The sequence below is a fragment of the Coccidioides posadasii genome, chromosome 1 (genome assembly GCF_018416015.2).
Source record: "Coccidioides posadasii str. Silveira chromosome 1, complete sequence".
NCBI classification, from domain to species: Eukaryota; Fungi; Ascomycota; class Eurotiomycetes; order Onygenales; family Onygenaceae; genus Coccidioides; species Coccidioides posadasii.
In genome coordinates, this window is record NC_089407.1 from 1,421,106 (window position 1) to 1,441,203 (window position 20,098).

A 20,098-nucleotide genomic window follows, 5' to 3' on the forward strand; every position below is an offset into this window, starting at 1 on the left:
ACGAAGAAGATTTCCAACCCGGAATGGCGGGAGTTTTTCACGTCATTCCACCAATACGGGCCGTGTGGCCGGAACGTCCCAACAAGCAAACCGGACCAAGCAATCCACGAGTTTGGCGTTCTGCCAGGTTCCGTATCCTTGATCCTTTCCGATTTATAAGTCAAGGTGCTGCGATATGGAATTTGGTTGTGGGTAGGTGCGCAGGCCACGAGGCCATAACCTAGGATATTCATTTGACAGGCCTCGTGGCACAGAAGCATGGATCCCTTCTGACGAGGGCCCCTGTCGTGCCTTACATACGGGAATGCTTCCCCTTCAGCAGACAACCAGGAACGGTGGGACTCACGGTGGCTTGCCGGTTTTACATCAAAGGGAACCCTCGTCTGAAGGGTCCAGGTCGTATTATTTAGCTTTTGCAAAGCCTTCCACACCGTCTAGATACCCACAGTTTCCTTCCTCAGGATTCTTGACCTTGCCGAGGGACCTGTCCGACTCGGAGTGGGGGAATGGACTAAACTCAGATCTCCTTGAGCGTGAGGGGAACAGATTGCTTTAGAAGGCGCTAAAGTTCAGCTAACTGGTCATGATGACTAGCTTCCCACTTCCGCCAACAGCCAAACACTTCGCTTTGCGTCTCCGTTGACCAGGCCAGAATTGCTTTTTGCTTACCAGACGTGGCATGTGAAATTGCTGGTGCCCATCGCCGGTGTCTTTTTGGGGCGGTCGCCGAATTTCACAGCCACCAACGCAAAGATGACAAGCCATTGCGGCGCCTGGAGTCTTTCGCTTAGTTCATGACTCCAACAATCTGCATACCCAAAAATGCAATGAATGGGTGGCATTATTGAATTCTGAAACATATCCCTTTCTTTTTTTTTTTTTTTTTTTTAATTATTCTTCTCCACGGAGCGTCTGATGAACTCCTGCATCAACGCTCGAAATAATATTGCAGGACTCTTCAGGTCATTAGCAGAACCGTGCATGTCCGTGCGCTGTGTCCTTTCTCGACCACCCGCGTCTCTCAGCCATCCCTGCTATTTAACTAACTTCGAGCCTATTGGGCCCCTGTCTTCGAAATCTGGGGTAACGAAAAGGAAGTATCTGTTCTCGCTAGCGACAACGCTCTTTTGTGCCTCTTCTGAACCTAGCATTTGAAGAATACAGCAGCATGTCTGGCCAAACGAAAAGTGGCATGGGGACTGGATAAACGAGTGAGCGAGTGAGTGTAATAATTGGCTGGCCTCGACCGAAAAGGGGAAAATGCCGGCGTTTAAAAGCATGCCAAAAAAAAAAAAAAAAGGATAGTGGCCTACGAGCAAGAGCAGCCAAATATGGGAGAGTTCGCCCTCTTGCTCGACGGAAATAGTGCCGGAGAACCTCATGGCTTTGCCCGTTGCCTTCCTCGTTTAACTATCCGGGCCAATGGATTCGCGCGACCTTAACTACTCAAATGCCAATCTTCTCAAATTTGGAAACTCAAATACCTGAAAACGAAGGATCCTATATGTATGTATGTATGTGTACGGAGTACGGAGTACATACATAGGGACTACGACATACATATCGATATTTACCCCTCTCAAGACGCTAGTCTCAAGAGAAGACCTTTGTTTTTGACAAATTATAAAAGAAGTCACGATAGACATTTTCAAGCGTCTGCACAATGAAGATCATTTGTGCTTGATGGAGATATGCCCTTGCCTCGAAAGGTGCATAATTGCAATATTATACATAAAAATATGGAGAAGATCCGGTGAGTCGCAGCAGGAGATCTGAAGAAAGCCTCCGAAAGGCAATAGTGGCCCTCTTATTATTATCACTGTGATTCCTGCGCGCAAAGGAAAAGCGATCCAAATATACGGCTCTGCTTTCACAAGTAGAGATCAGCGAGAAGCCCACCCCTCGCAGCACGCCTTCACACTCCCTCGTATAAGTTGCCATCACCGGCGTTTATCGAATTAGTTCGTCCCGACTTATCCGCAAGAATGGAGAACTCAGTGCTCCGGGCGGGTGAGGAACCAGAAATCGGAGGACGTAAAGATTCGATAGGAAGAAAGGCTTCGAGAAGAATGTTTCAGTTCATAACATCCAGCCACTCACTAGTAACGGAGATTTGCATACTAGTCTTTGCCCATCATCAAGCCATCTCCCCAACTTATTTCAATTGAGCATCCGCGCCGCTTCCTTCTTATTAGTAACTAACGTAGCCATTCCTCGCGTGGACCGTCGTAGTCTGGCGTTCAGCCAGCTCCACTCCCTCAAATCAGCCGTTCAAAGCGGCTGAATGGCTTGCATTGGACGGAAGAGGAGGAACAGGAAACACGCATTTCGTGCATGGCGATTCTGGAAATGAAAAGATGGAGCAAACACATGGCAGCGGTAGCCAGTCTCCACCAAGATGAAAGTTACGAGCGACGCGGTGCAGCTCCGTATTCCCCAAACCAGATCTTCAATAGTCTCCCCAGCGACTTCTCGCACGTCCAAAATGCTTCGAATTTGGAGTGCTACTTTGGGAGCTTGACCCCACTGCCAAATTTTGTTTCCTATTGTTTTCTGCTTGGAAAAGGTCTGTCCCTTTGAAATCAAGCATAGGTTTTATCGAAAACCTTTTTCCCACAACCCTCATCATCACTGTCGTCAATCCTCTGTTTGGAGTAACAATCAGAGTTTCTTCCCGCGAGCGTGGAGACACACTGCGTCGATCATCTTTTTTCGAAAGAGCTTCTTGATGCTCAATGATTCCCATCCAGGCCGATCATTTTGGGTTCCCACTGGCCAGCTGAGTTTCGCTCACCGCTTCTTTGCCTTGGTGCTGATCAAAAGCCAGACGGTTTCTTGCAGCTCAACTTAGCGTTGTTTCTCCCCCGAAAACTCCCGCGGGTCAGAAATGCCAAGGAGCCGGGCGGCGCGCTGCGCTTGGTCATTCCTATCCCTTGACGGTTGAGCTGGTTCGAGACTTGGGAGCTTTTGAGAAACGCTTTTCGTATTTTTTGTTCTCTTCCCCATAACCGGGGAGCGCGCTTCAAAGTTGGGTGTCGGCCCTATTCTCCAAGGATTAATTGGGTCGACAACCCAGTGCACATCTGACAATCACCCAGGACCTGGACCATGATTTCTGACAAGGTACGTCGTGCATGACGCCAAACTGGCCAACCCGCTGCTTTCTCTTGCTGCCAAAAGCAAAACCAGCCCAAGAAATTAATCGCAGAATCAGTGAGAATCATTGGCTTTCTCAATCGCGTAGCTCCTTATTCGCTGCAGGTTCCGTCCATCAGTGCAGAATCGCCGAGCCTTGGGCGAACCCGCGATGGTGCGACCCATTCTGAAGGATGTTTGTGATCCCCTGGTCGATGGGGGACGCAACAGAGATCCCAGGATCAAGGTGACGTAGCAACGAGGAGAAGGGGGTAACGCATACTCCGTCGATATGTAGCTATTGCCACACTTGGCATTGCTCCTTGTTCGTTCCATGACCGGATTCAGTTCCGTCTGCAATTCTGCAAAGCACCTGTGAGACTTTCAAATGCATGCGGGTATCAGGATCCCTCTGGAAGAGGAAGAAGGTTGCGGAAAGACCTTGTATTATAGGCAGAGGTACGCAAATCCCTCGGTCAAGAGGAAAATTACCCTTGTCAAAATACATGTGAGCACTACGAGGAGAATGAGGACAAGGGCATGGATTTATTTTCAACTCGAATACAAGTCCTAGGGCATAAAATGAAAGGGGAAAGGGGAAAAAAAAAAAAAAAAAAACCATCATGAGTACTCCGTACTTGAAAATATGGTCCATGAGAAAACTGAAAACGCGCCCAAAGCCGGTCCGGTACGTACAAAATGCAACAATAACTCCATACAATCAACATTCATCAGCATCATCATTCATATCATAATGTTCAGACCTTTAACTACCACACTTTTTCTGTTGCTTCTCTGCCGGCTGAGTGGTCAACCACTGCAAGCAAACAGGCTTTTCGATGAGCAAAGAAGAGCTTTCTTCCTTTTCTACTTTTCCAGTGTTAGGATCAAGTTGGAAAGACTTGATGTTATTTGAATCTTGTCCCTCGGTGATCAACCACTCTCCACTTGGGTGGATAGAAAGGTGTCTAATATTCACGACTCCGCTGTTGAAAACCTCCAGGAGCTTCAGACGTCCGGATGACTCGTCGATTTCATAAGACGCGATCGAGTTTGCATGTGGAAACACAGTGTCGAGTCTGTTTGACACATAGAGGTGCTTGCCGTTCGGATGAAGGATGATCTCCCCCGCTGCTGGGCCTTTGTCTTTGGCATGGTCCTCTGGCAGGGTGGAAATAGTTTGAATTTCAGTGAGCTTGAGGGCTTTGTCGGTGTATTCGACCGAGAAAACGGTCAGGGTGTTCGATAACTCCCCGACGACGTAGTAGAATTTCGGTTTGTCGGTGGCCGGATAGAAAACAGCATGGCGTGGTCCGGTACCAGGCTTCACCTTGACTGGGTCAATTTCGGTAATGGGATCCTGGCCTCCGCCGACGGTGAACATGCGGATAATATCAGCACCCAGATCCGTCACCAGGACGACCTTGCCGGTGGGTTCAAAAATCACATGGTGTGGATGAGGCGCTTCTTGTCGCTCTGGGACAGCCCCTGGCTCTGGGAGCTCAAACTCCCAGGATTTGGCCCAGTTGACTTCTCCAGTAGAAGGGTTCGTGTTGTAGGCGGAAACGCTTGCGGAGCCACTGAATCGAACGAATTAGTTCGACCAGTCCATCCAAAAAGAAAAAAAAAAAAAGAGAGAGAGAGAGAGAGAGAGAAAGCAGTCAGTAGAAACACATACTAATTAGCTGTGACGATAAGGTTCTGGTCCGGGCTGATGGCCAGATGCACAGGAGCAACCATCCCGGCTGAGGTCGATACCTTGCGAAGCTGCCCATCGTCCTCGATGGAGTAGCTTGTGACGGCGCCCTTGTTCTTATCTTTCTGGGTTGTCTCCTCAACTGTGTAAAGGAACTTTTGGGCTTTTGAGATTTCTTGCCACGAGGGAGATGGAGCGGAATCCTTGTTGGTAAACAGTTGCTTCAGCTCACCGGTTTCATTGTTGAACTGGACTGTGACGATGCTACCGCCATAACTACCAACAAAGGCTAGCTGCTGGGCCATGACAGCCTGCAGGAACAACGGTAGGAGGATTGCTGGCTTCATTGCCAGTGTGTTAGCGATGTATGCAGTCGACTTTTAGATGCAGAGCGGGCAGGCGAATAGTTTTATGGCCAGAAACGATTCAAAAGGAGTGGTATAATTAGAGGTTATGCCAAAGAAACAAACTTGGTTCGCTGATTGCTGATATAAAACCAACCTGGATCTCGAAACAAGTAGTTTGTAGGAGTTAAAGAAGATTTTCAGCAGCTTGCCCAGAAGGATGAAGAATGTTTCCTAGTACTGCTTGAAAAGCCTCCTCAACGCTGTAGATACAGCTACGCGACTCGGAAGTGAAAGTTCAAGTTGCAGCCATGCAGTTAACCATGAAGACAGGTTGCAGAACGTAAACATTCAACCGTGGAAGAACTGCTGGAAAGGGTGAGTTCTCTCTCACTTTATTTAAATAACCATGGTTTTGCTACTGAGGACCGGAAAATTAACTGTGTCAAATTTCGCTGCGGTGAAAGAAGGGCTGAGTGCTAAAGCAATCAAACGGCTGATCTCTACCCAGAGCCGCAGTGCAGCGTTTCACGTCCCGGGGCTTCATCCAGCTTGATTGGTGAACTGCGCCTGGTTCTCCATACAATGGCAGCTAGCTGCGCCCTTTTTCAACAACAGTAATCAATGAATCCACTCGAGATGGACTACAGAGTAACAATGGCGGTGTTCTTGTCACTATTGCACGGGATCAGTCACAGCATTATGGGTGCAGGTGACAATTTGCCCCGAAAATGGCGAAAAGTGCCGCTCTCGCTGGGATACAGGATAAATGTGAATGTGAATGATCAAGGGCTCTTTTTTTTTTTTTTTCCCCTCAAGAAATAATTACTTGGTATCTAAGGATGCTTCAGGAATTAATTATATGCAGAGTACTCTGCTACACTGCACTCCATTTAGATCTTTTGCTGGGATCTTTTGCTGGAATTAGTTATAAGTGGTTATTGGCGTCAAACAAATCAACTTCATTACAATAAAAATCAGCTCGGCAACCTGCCACAATCATTAAAAATTAATATTTATTGCAATAGTTAAACACTAATTCGTGAATGTATACTCAAACACATTGTTCTCCATCCTCTTTTTTTTTTTTTTTTTTTTTGAAGTAGGTTTGTTTTTAAGAAGCATTTTGAAAAGCAACGAAGAAGCAAAGACCTCATTATCATCAATTTCCAAGTCGACAGTTTGTATCAGATGTCTCCAGCCCATTGGAATGTAGTAGTTCGAAGACTTATTCGGAACAAACCTGCGACTTGAATGCCAGGAAGGCTATTAGCAGACAAAAATTTTCCTTTTTTCCACATTGTACCATGGCCGCCTTCGAGTCCACGTCGGTGAGACTGGGTAGAAACATACCGGGTAAGCCAGGCATCGATGCTTAAGGGCATTATCATCTATTCAACCCATTCCCTCCCCTCCCGGCAACTGCTTCGGCTCGTACAAAAGCGAGTTCTTATCGAGGAACAGTCTTCTCTTGGGAGTTTTCTGCACCTCGGCCACCGCTACGACGAGGACGACAAAACCGACATGGACTGCCCAGGTAAACGGGGTAATAAATCGTACATTCGGGAGGACAGACGTAACGGTTTCCGCAACGGTGAAGAGGACCCCAGCTTCTGTGGCCGCAAGTGTGAACATAATACGCCTTTTGACACATGGGAGGCGTTTAAAAAAGAGGGACGCGATCGGTGGTTTCAGGGGAAGGGAAGGGAAGGGAAAAAAAAAGTTTAGACGGAGTGAGGTAACCTTAGAACCTCAGACTCGATATCATAGAGATGGGAGGTCTATGGTCACAAACAACCCGAAATCTTCAGAACTGTATTAGCGAATGACAGGATCATTTGGTCCTCAGGCCCGCTCAGAGACGTAAAGTAAGCTCCGGGTGTTTTATACTTCTATCAATGCAAGCCAACGTATCGCAAATGGAATGCCTTGATGCCCTTCCATCTCATTCCCTGGCTGGCTGCAGGACAGTCCGAATGAAAAACATGGATATGTATGAAGAAACAACGTTGATTTCAAAATGACCATTATTGAAATCGACTATCTTTGGGCATTCAATTGAACCCAACAGCAAGAGTGAGGCGACTCTATTGAATGACGGTAACGAAGAGGGAAAACGCGGACAGGGAATTAGCGTTTTGTTTTTAATTTTCCAGAGGGATGCGAACGAGAGAGGGTAATGCAAACATTTTGCTTCCATGGAAAATAGCATTGGGTATCTACTCGAAGCCGAGCTGCCGCATTAACAGGTCCCTTTTCGTTTTTAGTAACGGGAAATCGCATATTATCAGGCTTGGTGAGAAGGCATCCGCTGATGCCATGCATTCCCAAAGCGGCGTGTCGTTGCACCGTCAAACTTGGAGCGAGCATGGAGATAGGTTGGAAGTCATCGCCGATGATTGCTCAGAGGAACAGCTCGGGAAAATCCGCATTTTCATGTCTCAAGGACAAAAGTGTCTATTATTAAACCATATCTTTGGCCAATCTACTGACTGGTCCAGAATCGTCGGTGAAAAGTCAAGCACTGCAGCCTCAGAACATTTGAATCTTCCGACGCATATTTTTTTTCTTTCACTTGGAAGGACATGAATATGCTGCAACAAACGGGGGTGTGTGTGCATAAACTGCCCACAGAGAAAGGCAAGGGACCCAAATGCTGAACCAGGCAACAAAGCTTGTGCTACCGCGACAGCCCATTCAGTGTGATTCGCAGCCCTGGGCAGAGTGCAAAGATCGGGAATAGAGTATTGCCATGTCTGTACAACGAAAAAATCAATCTCTGATGACACGCCATACATCTCTGCCGGGAGGGGCAGTGAGCGTGTGCTTGCAGCCGAAGATCGGGTGTTCGTAAAGACGATCGCTGCAGCATAGGAAGATGATATCGGGAGCATTTGGACTGGGTCACCAATGACTCGAAGTAGGCAGGTCGACGTCGAGAGCTTCTTACCTTACCCTGGTGGGTGGTTCTCGTGGCATCAAAGAGAGCACTCCGTCATGGGCGGGAAAAAAAAACATCGATAGCACAGGAGGGCACGAAAGGGATGGAAAACAAGCCGCCATGCCGCTTACTGTCTTGGTTGCGTCAGATATGCAGTGGCGCAATGTTTGGCCTTCACAGACCGCCGCGAACTTCGAAACCAGCCAGCAACCGCAGGGGAATCAGATGGAGTCTCCTCCGTCCAAGGAAGATCCATAGAGGGAAACGCTTTGAAAATTGAGCTCTTCCGCTTTCCGGGCCGTATTTTGGGTTCTCCCCCGCACTCCGAGTCTGAAACCACTCGCTGTACGCGCGCTTGGCAGAGATATCTTAGAAAGTACTCATGCTTGCCCTGAGTGAGCAAGTCCAGCGTTGACAAGGCATCCTTGGTCTTGCACAGTCAAATGAAGGCCCACTATGTGAAGTGTTGGGGATCGTGTTACATACGATAGTTACAGGTCCTAGAGTTGAGATGCACTGCTCAGTCTTGCTGCACAGTGAAGAGCTCCGCTAGAAAAGCCATGAGGAGCCCTGCTCGGTCATGGCTCAGTAGTCCATAGTTAATTCAAGAGTAAAAAGGAGCCGACTCGAGCTAGGGCCAGCGTCAAACTTTTAGAGTGGGACGCGTTACTGGCCATGGCTTCGCCACTCGGGAGCCATGTCGCAGAGTCGCCTCGAAGGAGCCCTGTAGGCTTCAAGACAATCTGTTCTGTCGGCTCCGGTTGGGAGGGAAAAAAAAAAGAGCCAGCAGGGAGGCAAATCCGAAGCGTGCGCTAAGTAATAGAGGAGAGTGGGCATTGGGCTGCTGCGCCTTCGCGGAGAGACGGAGCAAACGGGGCTTTTTGGGAGGCTCATCGCAACACACACACTGAAGCCGCCGCCGCCGCCGCCAACGAACGACGACGACGACGACGACGACGACAACCGCCATCATCACCATCAGCGCCAGCTTGCCTCTGCGACAAGCAACCGAGGCGATCTCCGGGCTGATCCCTCTGCAATCTCTGCGGCCAGTTGGTTCGCCACGGATTCGAGAGAGCTTGTCTAAGCTTGAATTTATTTAATTCTTCCGCGCCGTCACCTCCTCCCATCGCGGTCACAACTCTCTCCTCTTCATCCCATCGCCACCCACACAAGACGAGACAGCTGCTTGGGACGAAATCTGCTCTCTCTTTCCCCCCTCTTCTTCCTCTTTTATCACTCTATAGATTGCTACTACTGCTATATCGCAATCCAGCTTTGAAATGTCAAATTCTTCTTCTCCTCCCTCCTCCGCCGCCCGGCGCGCTCGCAACGGCTCTCTTACGCTCGATCTGTCCAACATTCCCCTGCTCTCGCAGCCTTCTCCGCCCTCGAACACTCTTCTCATAACAGAGCTACACAACTTGAGAATCTTCCAGCCTAACTCTCTCTCCCAAATCAAGTCTCACATTACCGCCGTCGCCCCACTGAACTCGTTCTCACCGCTCCCGTCCCTCCGACGTATAGTCTGCTCTTTCCACACCACAGACGCCGCCGTCAAAGTGCGCCAGCTACTCGAAACCACCACAGCTCTAGGCGACCACTTCCGGCCTAGAATATATTTCGGCGAGCACACACCCGTCGAAGACGTGGAAGAAGTGAAGAAGCGCAAACTCCTCGAGGCCCCCCACGCAGAGAAGCTGTTCTTCATCAGTCCGCCTCCCAGCCCGCCGCACGGCTGGATTCTGCGCAACGAGGATCCTCCTAACAAAGAAGTCCACGCTTCCGATCTGGCAGACGCCCTCAGCAGGCTAGGACGGTCCAACAGCTCTCCCGTCACGCCAGACTCCCCAGGCTCGATGGCCGATGTGGCCATGCAGGATGTTGGTCTGCCGTCGAGGACCATGACGATGACACAGCGGAGTCGGAGCAGTACCCTGATTTACCATCCCGAGGAGCACGGGAGCAGCCCACACCTACCCGCCGTCATGGTCGAGGATACGTCGATCGATCCCGACGCCTCCGATTTAGAGATGGAGATGAGTCCCGTCGAACAACCGAGGAGGATCCTAGCCCATACCCCACGTCCGCCCGTTGAGCTCATGCACTAGGTTGACCTTTACCCAGCATTAGAGCTCTCCTAATCTTGATCTTCCTGTCTTTTTCTTCTTTTCTTTATTTTTCCTTGGCTGATTTTTTGTGTTATTGAGCGTTCCTGGGATTTCTTGCTCATCAATCTGCAGCATCGACCTCTTGGGAGGAGACATGGGTGTTTATGGGTGTCTTTTTACAGCCACGAAAGGCCTTTTTTTTTTTTTTTCTTATATTAATGATGGATTCAGTCTTTGATTACCTAGAGTCCATTTTGTTTTTTTTTTTTACAGTTCAGAATACCGCAATCTCTTGCATTGGGTAGGTAGCATTTGGTGAGAAAAATGTTATCTTTCCAATTTTCGTATTCTTTTTCTATTGTCCAAAATTAACTCTATCACTGTGAAACACGACAAAATGAGGGGATGAGCTACTAAATAGGCTGGCTGTGCAACTACTCGGGGGTATATCTGCCCAGGGATAATATACCAAAATATCCACCTGCTCACAGATTATCTTTGCTCGCAAGACCAGCTTTCCAAAACCCATACAAAGCAATAAAATAACAAACCCATATAATACTTAGTTATAGCCTCTTCCGCCATTTTATCTCAGCAGCCCTCAGCGGTAAGTACAACAAGGCGCTCAGCACCAGTGCAATTTCGAACCCAATATCCCCCGTCTTCTTTGCGATCGGCCCAACATACCACGTCTGGGACATGCACGGAATTACCAACGCAAACGACAGAACGCCAGCTGCTAACGCAGACACCCCGCTGGGCAGTGCAGAACCCACATTCCAGATTGTCGGGTCGTACGATTCGTATCTCCCCTTGCGGAACACGAGGTGTTCGACGGTGACGATGGAAAAGAAAGCCGCAGACCAGTAGGCGATGACGCCGATGAAGTTTTCGAGGGACGCGAAGAAGCTTGACGCTGCGCGTATGGAGATTGGGATGATGATCGCGATGAAGACAAAGGCGAAGAGCGCACGGGGTACGCGCACAAGGACTGGTAGGAGGATCTGAAAGTTCAGCGTTATGGAGTAGATGGTTGCTGCTATGTTGCCCAGGGTCGAGAATGCGAGGAGGACGGTTATGAATTTCCCAAATCCGCCCGCGGGTGAGAGCATCGAGGCGAATATCGCGCCAACAGAGCCGGTTTCATGGGCCTGGGCCCAGTCTGGGACGTTGGGGACTGCCCCGCCAACTGCGGCCCCGAGGATCATGAGCGGGACGGTAGGTACGAATAGGCCCAAGTAAACATAGGCAAAGATGCGTTTGCTACATCCACGATATTAGTGGCCTGACAAGGGTAAGCGAGGGGGTATAGAACATTTGGTTTTACATACGAAGATATGTCGGGTGAAATGTACGTGCAGAAGTCCGAACTCAGCGCAGCCCAAGGAATGAGATACCCAGCGATCAAACCGCCAAATGTGACGATGGCTGAAGCTGAAGGCGGAGCTGGTACAACCTGATTGCTGAGGTGCTTTCCACCACAGCCAGTGGCAATAACGATGCTGATGAAAACCGGAACCCAGCCATATCGTTCATACCGATGCAAGACCTTGTACCCAAAGAAGGATATAAATAGAGCAAGGACGGCGACAATAACGATACCGACGTTCACGCTGACATCGCTGCTGTTTAAAGCGGAAAGAGTCTGACCACCGATAACACAGTCGATGATTGTAAATCCGGAAACCGTCGCGAGATTCAGCAAAACGAGAATGTTTACTAGATATATCCTACAGCACAATTTGATCAGTTGGCCTCGAATCCATTTGCATGGCACCGGAAAAATAAAAAGATAAAAGAAGAACAAAAGAGAGATAAACCAACCCAAAGGTGTAACGTGCTTGTATCATCTGCCGAAGACCAGTCTTGGGGCCTAAGATCGAGAGATACGCCGGTGGAATGGTGCAAAGGAGGTTGAAAAAAATAATGACAAGGATTGCATCCCGTAAACTCAGACCAAGGCTGAGTGTTCCCACCATGCCAGTAATGATTCTGTATACATTCCAGCAATTAGCTTCGCTTGTACATTTCACGGAGAACCGCCGTAACCAAAGATAGTAGCGATGCAATAGGAAAAAATAAATGAAATAAAATAAAAAAGAGGAAGATGAAGATGAAGAGGAGAGGGACGTACGGTAAAACATTACAGCTAACTGTGAACCACAGAAGAAAGACATTCACCACTCTCTTGTCCGTCCGTTCATCCACGCCAATAGGAACAATTCCCCGAAGCTCAACACCCCATGTTGCAAGACGATGCCAAAATGATTGGCAAAATCTTAGCAATGGCGGATCTTTTTCCTCTGGTAACTCGACGGGCGCTTGCTCAACAACCACCTGTGGTTCTCCATCCTTCTCAACGTCGTTTACACCGGGACTCGGTTTAGAGCTCGTCTGTTCGGACCACATTATCAAGCCCGGTCGTCAATTGGGAGGGCTAACGATTAAGAGAAAGGATTGGCGAAATGTCAAGAGGCGGATTCAGCCCATCATGAAATATTTTTTTTTCCATCTCCCCCGCTCGAGTCACGCCCTGCGCTCGACTTTCGCGGGGCTCGGAGCTCTTATCTTATCAGACCGCCAAATTTCGAAATAAGCTTTCGGAGTAGCAACACGTGATTGAGAAAAACTCCGAAAAAAGTCTTGGCAAAACCGCCTCACTGAGAGCAGAACGGGACCCAGGAGCACGCACTATCCAGAGGCGAACAACACGACGGCGGAGTTTTTGACCACCTTCGGGCCCAGGGCGGCCGCAAGCTCAGCGACTATACCTTTGATTGCGTGCGGTTCCTTGATATTCGACTTCTCCCACGCAACTAAGTCCTAAAAGTTTTGAACAGTGTCAGCACGTGCGAAATGGAATTAATTACGGCTCGAACTTACGGTCATTTCCACTAAAGTGTTATGGACAAGCAGACGCCAGTGATCAAGATCAATCTGGGCCTGAACTTCTTCTAATGTCAGGACGCCGGGCATGTGGATGTCAAATAGAGACATTTCTTCTTCACCGGGGAGGATAAATCCATCGTCTCGAGATTCATTCGCTCGTTCTTCGCCGACCTTGCGGTCCCGGGATAGAGATACGTATCTTCGCTTATTGAGTTTCTCAACGTAGCTATCCAGAGGGTCCCAAGAAAGGGATTCGGGGTCTGAAAGTTGGTTAGAACGGTCAAAGTAAACCGCTAAAATCAAAGCATACCTAAAAGGTACTGAGGCCGAAATGCCCCTTTATACCGCATTTTGGGACAGGAGTGTATGTAGTATCCTTAATGATGGTGTCATTAGCCTGCTCTGGTTAGTCAAATGGAGCCAATTCTTGCCGTACCCATGTAGTAATACTGATGATGACCCTCAATTGCCAAAGCGATTTCTCTCATGGCACTCAGTTTTCCGATCTCCCAATGTTCGTATTGTGGATCATAACTGTGATACGTCAGCCTTGACAGAGGTAACCGGCCTTTTCCCGAAGAACGCACTATATATAAACTGAACTGACACCGGTGGGCAATAGATCGAGGACCCCAACGGCAATAAGCTCTCCGTCGAGCCGGTAACATTGATGATATGAACCTAGCTTCTGCTCCTTAAAACCTTGCCTCACTGTCTTACGCTTAATCCCAGAACAGAGGAAGCGTTTGTAATCCGATTGCTTCCATCTCTCTTGCGGGTCTTTGTGCACAGTCATTTGGTAGTTGAGGAAGATATTATACCTAATGCCGTAAGTAAGAATCAAAATATCGATGGTAGGTAACAAACTTCATTAATGACAATGAATCGGCCTCAATATTCACTTCAAACTTATGGGCCGGTTCTATCGGCCTCTTTGTTTTCGGATCAACCGGGCGCTTGAGCTGACTATACTCGGCTTCATGAACTCGTTGCCTTAAGTCAAAGGTATTTCTGCGATATTTCTTTTCCCTAAAGACATCTCGTGAGATAGGTACTCATCATATCGAACTAGTCTTTGAGATCGAAATTCAGCCAAGCAGAAAGGAATTACCGACTCTCTTGTCTTAGGGCAGAGTCTAGCGGCACTCCGAATATATTCCTGGCCAAGAACAAATTTGTTCCAGCGATTGAGAGCCTTCTTCTGGTCTCTTCTAGGTTTATACGAGCTCGCTTCTAACCTAAAGTAGCCGTTAGGAAGCTCGCAACTGAATGTCAAAGAAATATTTGGATAACTTGGACAGCCTACAGACCTCATAGTATAATGAGGGCAGCATGACCGCTCCAGGTTTGGTTTGTAGTAAAGAGTCCCAGATCTAACAACCGTCAGCTCAGGTAATCGACAAACAAAGCAAATAAGATCAATCACAAACGAAGAGCTTTACCTTCTCCATCCTCGGTTCAGAAGCTCTTCGTATTCTTCTACACGAACTGAGGTGGACGATGCATAATAGCTAGCACCTATCCAGAAGGGACACTAGAGTCAGAAGTGAACTTAAAGCAGAACATGGATTTTGTCTCTACTGACTCCCATCTGCACTCTTGCAATAACCACAATCATGCCGCTGATATCCTACGAACTAATGGGTCAGCATTGCATTGAACTTAAGTCCAGGAGCTCACGAGTAAAATTCCCGCAAAACAGGAAAGATAATAGAGCGGCCACCGTTAAATATTCATAACAAATGGCCAGACTGAATCATAGAAATCTCAAATTGACTCCATTATTATCCCCAAATATGTACACAGATCATGTACATACATACACAGCTTTTGGTGCAGGGAATAACGGGGTCTCTAGCATATGATTCGGGACCTGATAGTATCGGCTTACCTCGAGGAGCAAAGAAAGATAGTTCACCCGGCTGGACTTCACCTAATGCCGCCATTTTTGATGAAGTAATGTGGAAATCTCTGCGATGTTTGCGTGTTCAGGCAGTTGGGCGGGCTGGCGGGGGTTTGGTATGTAGTTTGCAAGCTCCAATGGCGGGAAATCCAACCTAATCGTAATTGGAGCTAAATTAGCTTCCACTCAGCGCTAGTCTATATTTGGTACGTAACACCGACCCGGAAATCCGGTTGGCTCAGGTCGCGCGAGAGTTGCAGAGATAGCGACTTACCTAGGCATAGAAGCAACTTCATGAAGAAGCAGATCCTAGAGGTTTATAGTATTTGTGGGAGACACGGACAGCATATAGAGGGGAAGAAATGTAGGAAGGGAGAAGTATCCCCTTAAACAAAAGCCACAGTAAGAAATCGTATTTCATATTGCTTTCACCGTTAGAGACACAGCAGCCCGGTAAAGGAGGTAAAGGAGCATTTAAAGTAGAAGCCCAAGGAAATATAAGAAGACAACCAATCCTGAATCCTGTAGTGAAGTCAATAAATCCAGACCGCCAGGTTTCAAGTCATTTTCCCCGTCCGCCCAACGCCATCCTTGCATATAGACTAAAGCAGGAAAAAGAAGAGCAACAAGGATACAGCTATGAGTACAAAGCACGCTCTTCGTAGGAAAATAGAAGGGTGGCAACTTTCCCAGGCTGAATCGATAAGCTTGCTTTGGATATTCCTGCAAGCTACCCCCATGACGGTCATAGTAGCCGTGAAAGAGATTCGTCCCAAGAGCCACGACGACAGAGGTTGTGATAGATTCGAAATCGCATCTAGAATCCATAGCCTTGGCCGTATGGCGTCGCTCCATATGGAGTTGTGCCGCCAGCACCGCCCCATACACTCTGACCTCCTACACCGGCTCCAACGCCATTTGGTGCATAAGTGCTAAACCCGCCATCAATACCTTCCGGTGGCTCGTACGCGTCCGGACTCCGCGCCCCATCGATATCAACACCATTCATACCGTCTCCACGTTCGTTGGGTTCTCCGGTGCCAGTCAAGGCAGATATAATTTCTGCAAGCTTTCGCTGGAGAACACTGATACCTTGCTGGACGATGGCGTCTGGTTCCAGGCTTCCGACGCTTTCAACATCGAGATAGAAAGTCGAGGGTGTGGCATCATAGTCAAACGGCATATCAGGTGGAACAGGGTTCTCCCATTCGGCGTTGGCAGAAATCGGCCTACGAAACCGTCAGCAGCCACAGTCAGGGGGGTATAATCAACAAAAAGCGTACAACTCACCATTCCTTGATCGGGTCCTCTTCATACCAATAATCCACATGTTTCAAATTATTATGCGGATCATACTCAAATCCCACCGCTGCCGTGGGCGACCATTTCGCGTGCTCCTTCGCAATCCCCTTCTTCACGGTACACGTCATCTTCACCTCCTGTCCCCTTCTTAACTTGCAAATTATCGGGCCCTTCCCCGCAGGGTCGTTGATCACCGGATTCCCTACCCACTCATTCGCGCGGTCCCCAACCACCACCAGATCGCGCGCATATACCACCATAACCCCCTCGCCCGTACATTTTGCATGTAGCTGCAGCGTAATCACGCACCGTGAACAGCCGCCTTCGCAGTCACATTCTCGTGCGTAGACCATGTCAACGTCACAGTTCTTGGAGTGTAGGGGGATGAGGCCGAGACGATGGGCAATGAATTCATCGGGCAGGACAGAGGTGTTTGATTCGATTTCGACGACGTCGATGGCTACCGTGGGTACTTCGGTGAGCATTACGCGACGCAGAGAGTTGGCAAAGGCGAGATCTACGGAAGTGAGGCGGAAGTCGACTCTGTGTGGTTCAGCCTGGTGATTGCAGATTAGTATTATTGTTATTTTGGAAAGCAAGCGTAAGAGAGAGGCGGGTCTACGCGACCGAAGAGATCAAGTAGCTGGTATGGAGACGCGCATAGTAGAATGTCTCACCTCTCGCACTGTGACCTGCGGCCCCTGGGGCTCAATATCCATTTCATCATAATCCATGGTTGCGCAGGCGTCTTCGAGGCGGAGCTGCGCGCAGGCAAGCTCACTCTGGCGAAATTTTGAACGTGTCCGATGTTCTCGGGAAAATGGAGTCTCGACGGGAAACAAAGGCTAAAATAAGAAAGAGAAAGTTCTACCTGTCAAATTGAGAAAGATTACAAAACATGGCGGAGGGTAACTATGTAAGAATTGGTCGATTCCAGCAGCGATATCTCTCGCCTCCGTTCAATTTCATTCACTCTCCTGCGATGCATCTGGGAAGGTCCGGATTATCTAATTCGGCGTATTGTTATCCCGATATCCGAGCTTTATCCTGGCTCAACGCAAAGCTCGGCCCGCCGTTGCCGACGGATTTTTCCTAGGGATGACGGGAGCGGACCAGGTCATCCCATTGCTCATCAGCCGGGCGATGAATACGGAGTACGGAGAACAACGGGCTTCAATCCAGCTCCAACGCAGACTCGGTATTGATATCACAAAAAATTGTGGCCCGGTGGGAACATCGTCGTTAAAGCACACTAACTAGCGAATTGTAAACAGTTCCAGAAAATTTCTAATAGCACTCAGAGCCACGAATAGTCTCTGTAATATAAACCAGGATCATCTCAAAGAGTCTCAGCACAATCGGTGAATTCGATTTGAATTGAACGCACTAGTATCTATGGAGCCTTTCTAGATCAACAGTGTTTACTAGTACCCAAACCAGACCCCCAACCCTTCTATATCATTTCCCAATCATGTGTTATCCAGAAGCAAAGATTGAAAAAAAAAAAAAAAAAAAAAAAAAAAGGAAGAGATAAGCGATAAAAGAAAAGAGTGAAAGACTGAGCATGAAAATGTACAGCAAGACAAACATGTCCAAGCATTATCCGCGTGTTATATGCTCAATCTCAACAATCACTCTGTCTCTCTATCGCCCGGAGAAGGACAATTGAGAAGAAAAGGAAGAAGAAGAAAGACAAGAGACATTGGGAGACATTTAGGCCAGCGGGGTTGGAGACAAGGAGTAAACAGCAAAAACGGGATGCCATCCAGGGACTAGGCCGTTGACTGCAGGGACCAAAGCCGAAATTTGTGATGATTGCCCAAGTGAAAGTGGGTTTAAAAAGAGGATAAAGTGTGAATGCCTCCCCAAAAAAAAAAAAAAAAAAGGCAAATCAAAGCAAAATCAAGTCTATGGATGGGTTGTAAATTTCTGCATGCAATGTCCCAAGAAATAATGCTCAAAAAAAAAAAATTAACAAAAGCTTGGTTATGGATAATCAAATTATGATATGAATCGCTGAATGGCACCTGAACTTTCAAGGCCGGTTGTGAGCTTCGATTCGTAATGTGGTGTGCATCTCGAAAAGGGGACCGGGAAATGGCCGGGGCGAAGGTCGCAAAACAAAAAAACGCTAGATGATGTCGTAAATGAACTTTTTGAAGGCGGTAATTCGCGTAGCAAAAGAAAAATGAGGCCGAAAGAAATGGCAGCCAATGTACTCCGTATATGGTCACGTTCTCATGATACGCCATCCGCAGGTCGCACCCACGCATACCCCCAAAATGGCTACATCACGCAACGCAGGATGGGATGGAAAGGTGCAAGCCGAATAGGGCGAATAAAGGACCAAGGAATGGACGGCACAGACTGAGCACAACACCTATCGTTTGATGGAGCTCCGATTTAGAGCCTCCAGCAGCTCAGGCCGGTTTGTAAGAGCCGCAGCTGCCTGTGAATACGTGACCCATTGCCGCTTGCGTTTGTGCATTTCCGGCCACTGAGCCTCCTCGCGGTCCACACGGACCTCGAAGAACTGGTATTGTACCTTGGGGGCCTTCGCGGTAACCTGGGCAGGCGTGCGCATGTCGCTGATCACGCCCAGGTCGCGCAGGACGGTGCAGACCACACCAGCTTCCTCCCAGGCCTCACGACATGCCGCCTGCTGTGCGGATTCTTCGTCCAGCTCCCATCCACCCTTGGGGAGAACCCAACCTCCGGGCCGCGCGGATTGTATCAAGAGGACCTTTGACTTGTCGGGGGACATGGGCACGACGCCGGCGACGAGTCTCTCGCCATTGGTGCCGTAACCTGCGATCACAGGGGTTGCGGTCAGTCAGGCAAGCTCCCTCACGAATAGAATGGAACATAAAACAAAACAACAGGGAAGCCAGCGAGAGAGAGAGGGACAGAGAGGCAAGAGTTTCGTGTGACATGCAGTGTGGGGTGCATTCGTAAATAACAGTTTGGCTGCCTCTCCTGCAGCGGTGTTGGTCGGCATCTGTAGGTAGGTTGTTGCCAGGCAGGGGCGGGGATTGTTTGAGCCCGCCGCAGTGCAGGGATGACAAGGCGCGAGGGGCATTGGATGAAAGGGACACGTGCTTCAACCAAGGGTCAGCAAGCGACTTACGCTGGTTTGTTCGCCCAGTTCGGGACTCCATAGTGCGGGTTTGTGCCATCGTATCAGATTTCTTGGTCGCCGTCGACCTTTTTTTTTTTTTTTTTGCGAACTTTTATTTCTATTTTTTTTTTTTTTTTTAATTTTTTTCGCCCAACAGACAGGTAACCTGCAGCGGATCGCCAGCGAAAAAAAAAAATAAGGAAAGAAGACAGATCGAACCCTCTGCAGGTCTCGAACGGATACAGGCGGTTTGGTCAAATCGCAACCTGGTTTTCTGGCGGCCTTTTTTGAGGCTCGAGGGAGAGACGTCGCAGGTATCTCGGTGTACCCGGAAGTACGTACAAGGTCCAAGGGTGAAGGAGCTGCGGAGTAGGCACTCGACGCCGATAATAGAGGATCACAGAGTCGAAATATTCACACCAGGGGCTCTCTGGGGGATATGCTGCTTGAAGAAACGTGTATATATATATATATATATATATAATTCTTTGGGGGATAAGTGGCTCGGTCACGGACAGGAACGGGGTTTTGCGGAGATAGACTGGCGATTTCGGAGAGGAAGGAATCCTTTTTTTCTTTTTTTTTTTCCCCCAACGAACTCGAGGATCTGAAATCTCCCTTCACTTCCGCGGCGGACGGGGCTGCGGAAGAGAATGTTT

At 48.5% G+C, this 20,098-nt stretch overlaps 7 protein-coding genes across 7 annotated transcripts; 1 reads left to right on the forward strand and 6 right to left on the reverse strand.

Moving 5' to 3' along the window:
- Positions 1–3,901: 3,901 nt before the first annotated feature.
- D8B26_000392 (uncharacterized protein) lies at positions 3,902–4,519 on the reverse strand (the record flags this gene model as incomplete). The annotated part of the gene is made up of 1 exon (XM_003071218.2): positions 3,902–4,519. One exon carries the CDS (start codon positions 4,517–4,519, stop codon positions 3,902–3,904), a length of 618 nt encoding a protein of 205 aa, XP_003071264.2.
- A 293-nt stretch (positions 4,520–4,812) lies between these two features.
- Positions 4,813–5,105, reverse strand: D8B26_000393 (uncharacterized protein; the record flags this gene model as incomplete). Its single annotated transcript, XM_066123217.1, has 2 exons — positions 4,813–5,079; positions 5,100–5,105. The coding sequence occupies 2 exons, from the start codon at positions 5,103–5,105 to the stop codon at positions 4,813–4,815; spliced, it is 273 nt and encodes a 90-aa protein (XP_065979291.1).
- Positions 5,106–9,324: 4,219 nt separating this feature from the next.
- D8B26_000394 (uncharacterized protein) lies at positions 9,325–10,272 on the forward strand. Its single transcript, XM_003071219.2, has one exon. It carries the CDS (start codon positions 9,400–9,402, stop codon positions 10,225–10,227), a length of 828 nt encoding a protein of 275 aa, XP_003071265.1. The 5' UTR covers positions 9,325–9,399; the 3' UTR covers positions 10,228–10,272.
- Positions 10,273–10,583: 311 nt separating this feature from the next.
- On the reverse strand, positions 10,584–12,636 carry D8B26_000395 (uncharacterized protein; the record flags this gene model as incomplete). Its single annotated transcript, XM_003071220.2, has 4 exons — positions 10,584–11,490; positions 11,559–11,957; positions 12,052–12,219; positions 12,362–12,636. 4 exons carry the CDS (start codon positions 12,634–12,636, stop codon positions 10,794–10,796), a joined length of 1,539 nt encoding a protein of 512 aa, XP_003071266.1. The 3' UTR covers positions 10,584–10,793.
- Positions 12,637–12,918: 282 nt separating this feature from the next.
- On the reverse strand, positions 12,919–15,073 carry ATE1 (Arginyl-tRNA--protein transferase 1; the record flags this gene model as incomplete). The annotated part of the gene is made up of 11 exons (XM_066123218.1): positions 15,008–15,073; positions 14,702–14,746; positions 14,559–14,634; positions 14,427–14,489; positions 14,232–14,354; positions 13,996–14,145; positions 13,704–13,937; positions 13,553–13,650; positions 13,427–13,492; positions 13,111–13,376; positions 12,919–13,050 (listed from the first exon to the last, which is right to left on the reverse strand). The coding sequence occupies exons 1-11, from the start codon at positions 15,060–15,062 to the stop codon at positions 12,919–12,921; spliced, it is 1,308 nt and encodes a 435-aa protein (XP_065979292.1). The 5' UTR covers positions 15,063–15,073.
- A 342-nt stretch (positions 15,074–15,415) lies between these two features.
- Positions 15,416–17,278, reverse strand: RPB3 (45 kDa subunit of RNA polymerase II). The gene is made up of 3 exons (XM_003071222.2): positions 16,999–17,278; positions 16,310–16,878; positions 15,416–16,248 (listed from the first exon to the last, which is right to left on the reverse strand). The coding sequence occupies exons 1-3, from the start codon at positions 17,053–17,055 to the stop codon at positions 15,837–15,839; spliced, it is 1,038 nt and encodes a 345-aa protein (XP_003071268.2). The 5' UTR covers positions 17,056–17,278; the 3' UTR covers positions 15,416–15,836.
- Positions 17,279–18,701: 1,423 nt separating this feature from the next.
- D8B26_000398 (uncharacterized protein) lies at positions 18,702–19,497 on the reverse strand (the record flags this gene model as incomplete). Its single annotated transcript, XM_003071224.1, has 2 exons — positions 18,702–19,129; positions 19,449–19,497. 2 exons carry the CDS (start codon positions 19,495–19,497, stop codon positions 18,702–18,704), a joined length of 477 nt encoding a protein of 158 aa, XP_003071270.1.
- Between the last annotated feature and the right edge of the window lie 601 nt (positions 19,498–20,098).

Coding starts and splice junctions, on each gene's coding strand:
- D8B26_000394 (XM_003071219.2), top strand. CDS start 9,400: ATGTCAAATTCTTCTTCTCCTCCCTCCTCCGCCGCCCGGCGCGCTCGC.
- RPB3 (XM_003071222.2), bottom strand. CDS start 17,055: ATGGATTATGATGAAATGGATATTGAGCCCCAGGGGCCGCAGGTCACA. Junction 16,879..16,998: donor CGCAGGTCACAGTGCGAGAG/GTGAGACATTCT, acceptor TGCAATCACCAG/GCTGAACCACACAGAGTCGA. Junction 16,249..16,309: donor GAGGACCCGATCAAGGAATG/GTGAGTTGTACG, acceptor ACGGTTTCGTAG/GCCGATTTCTGCCAACGCCG.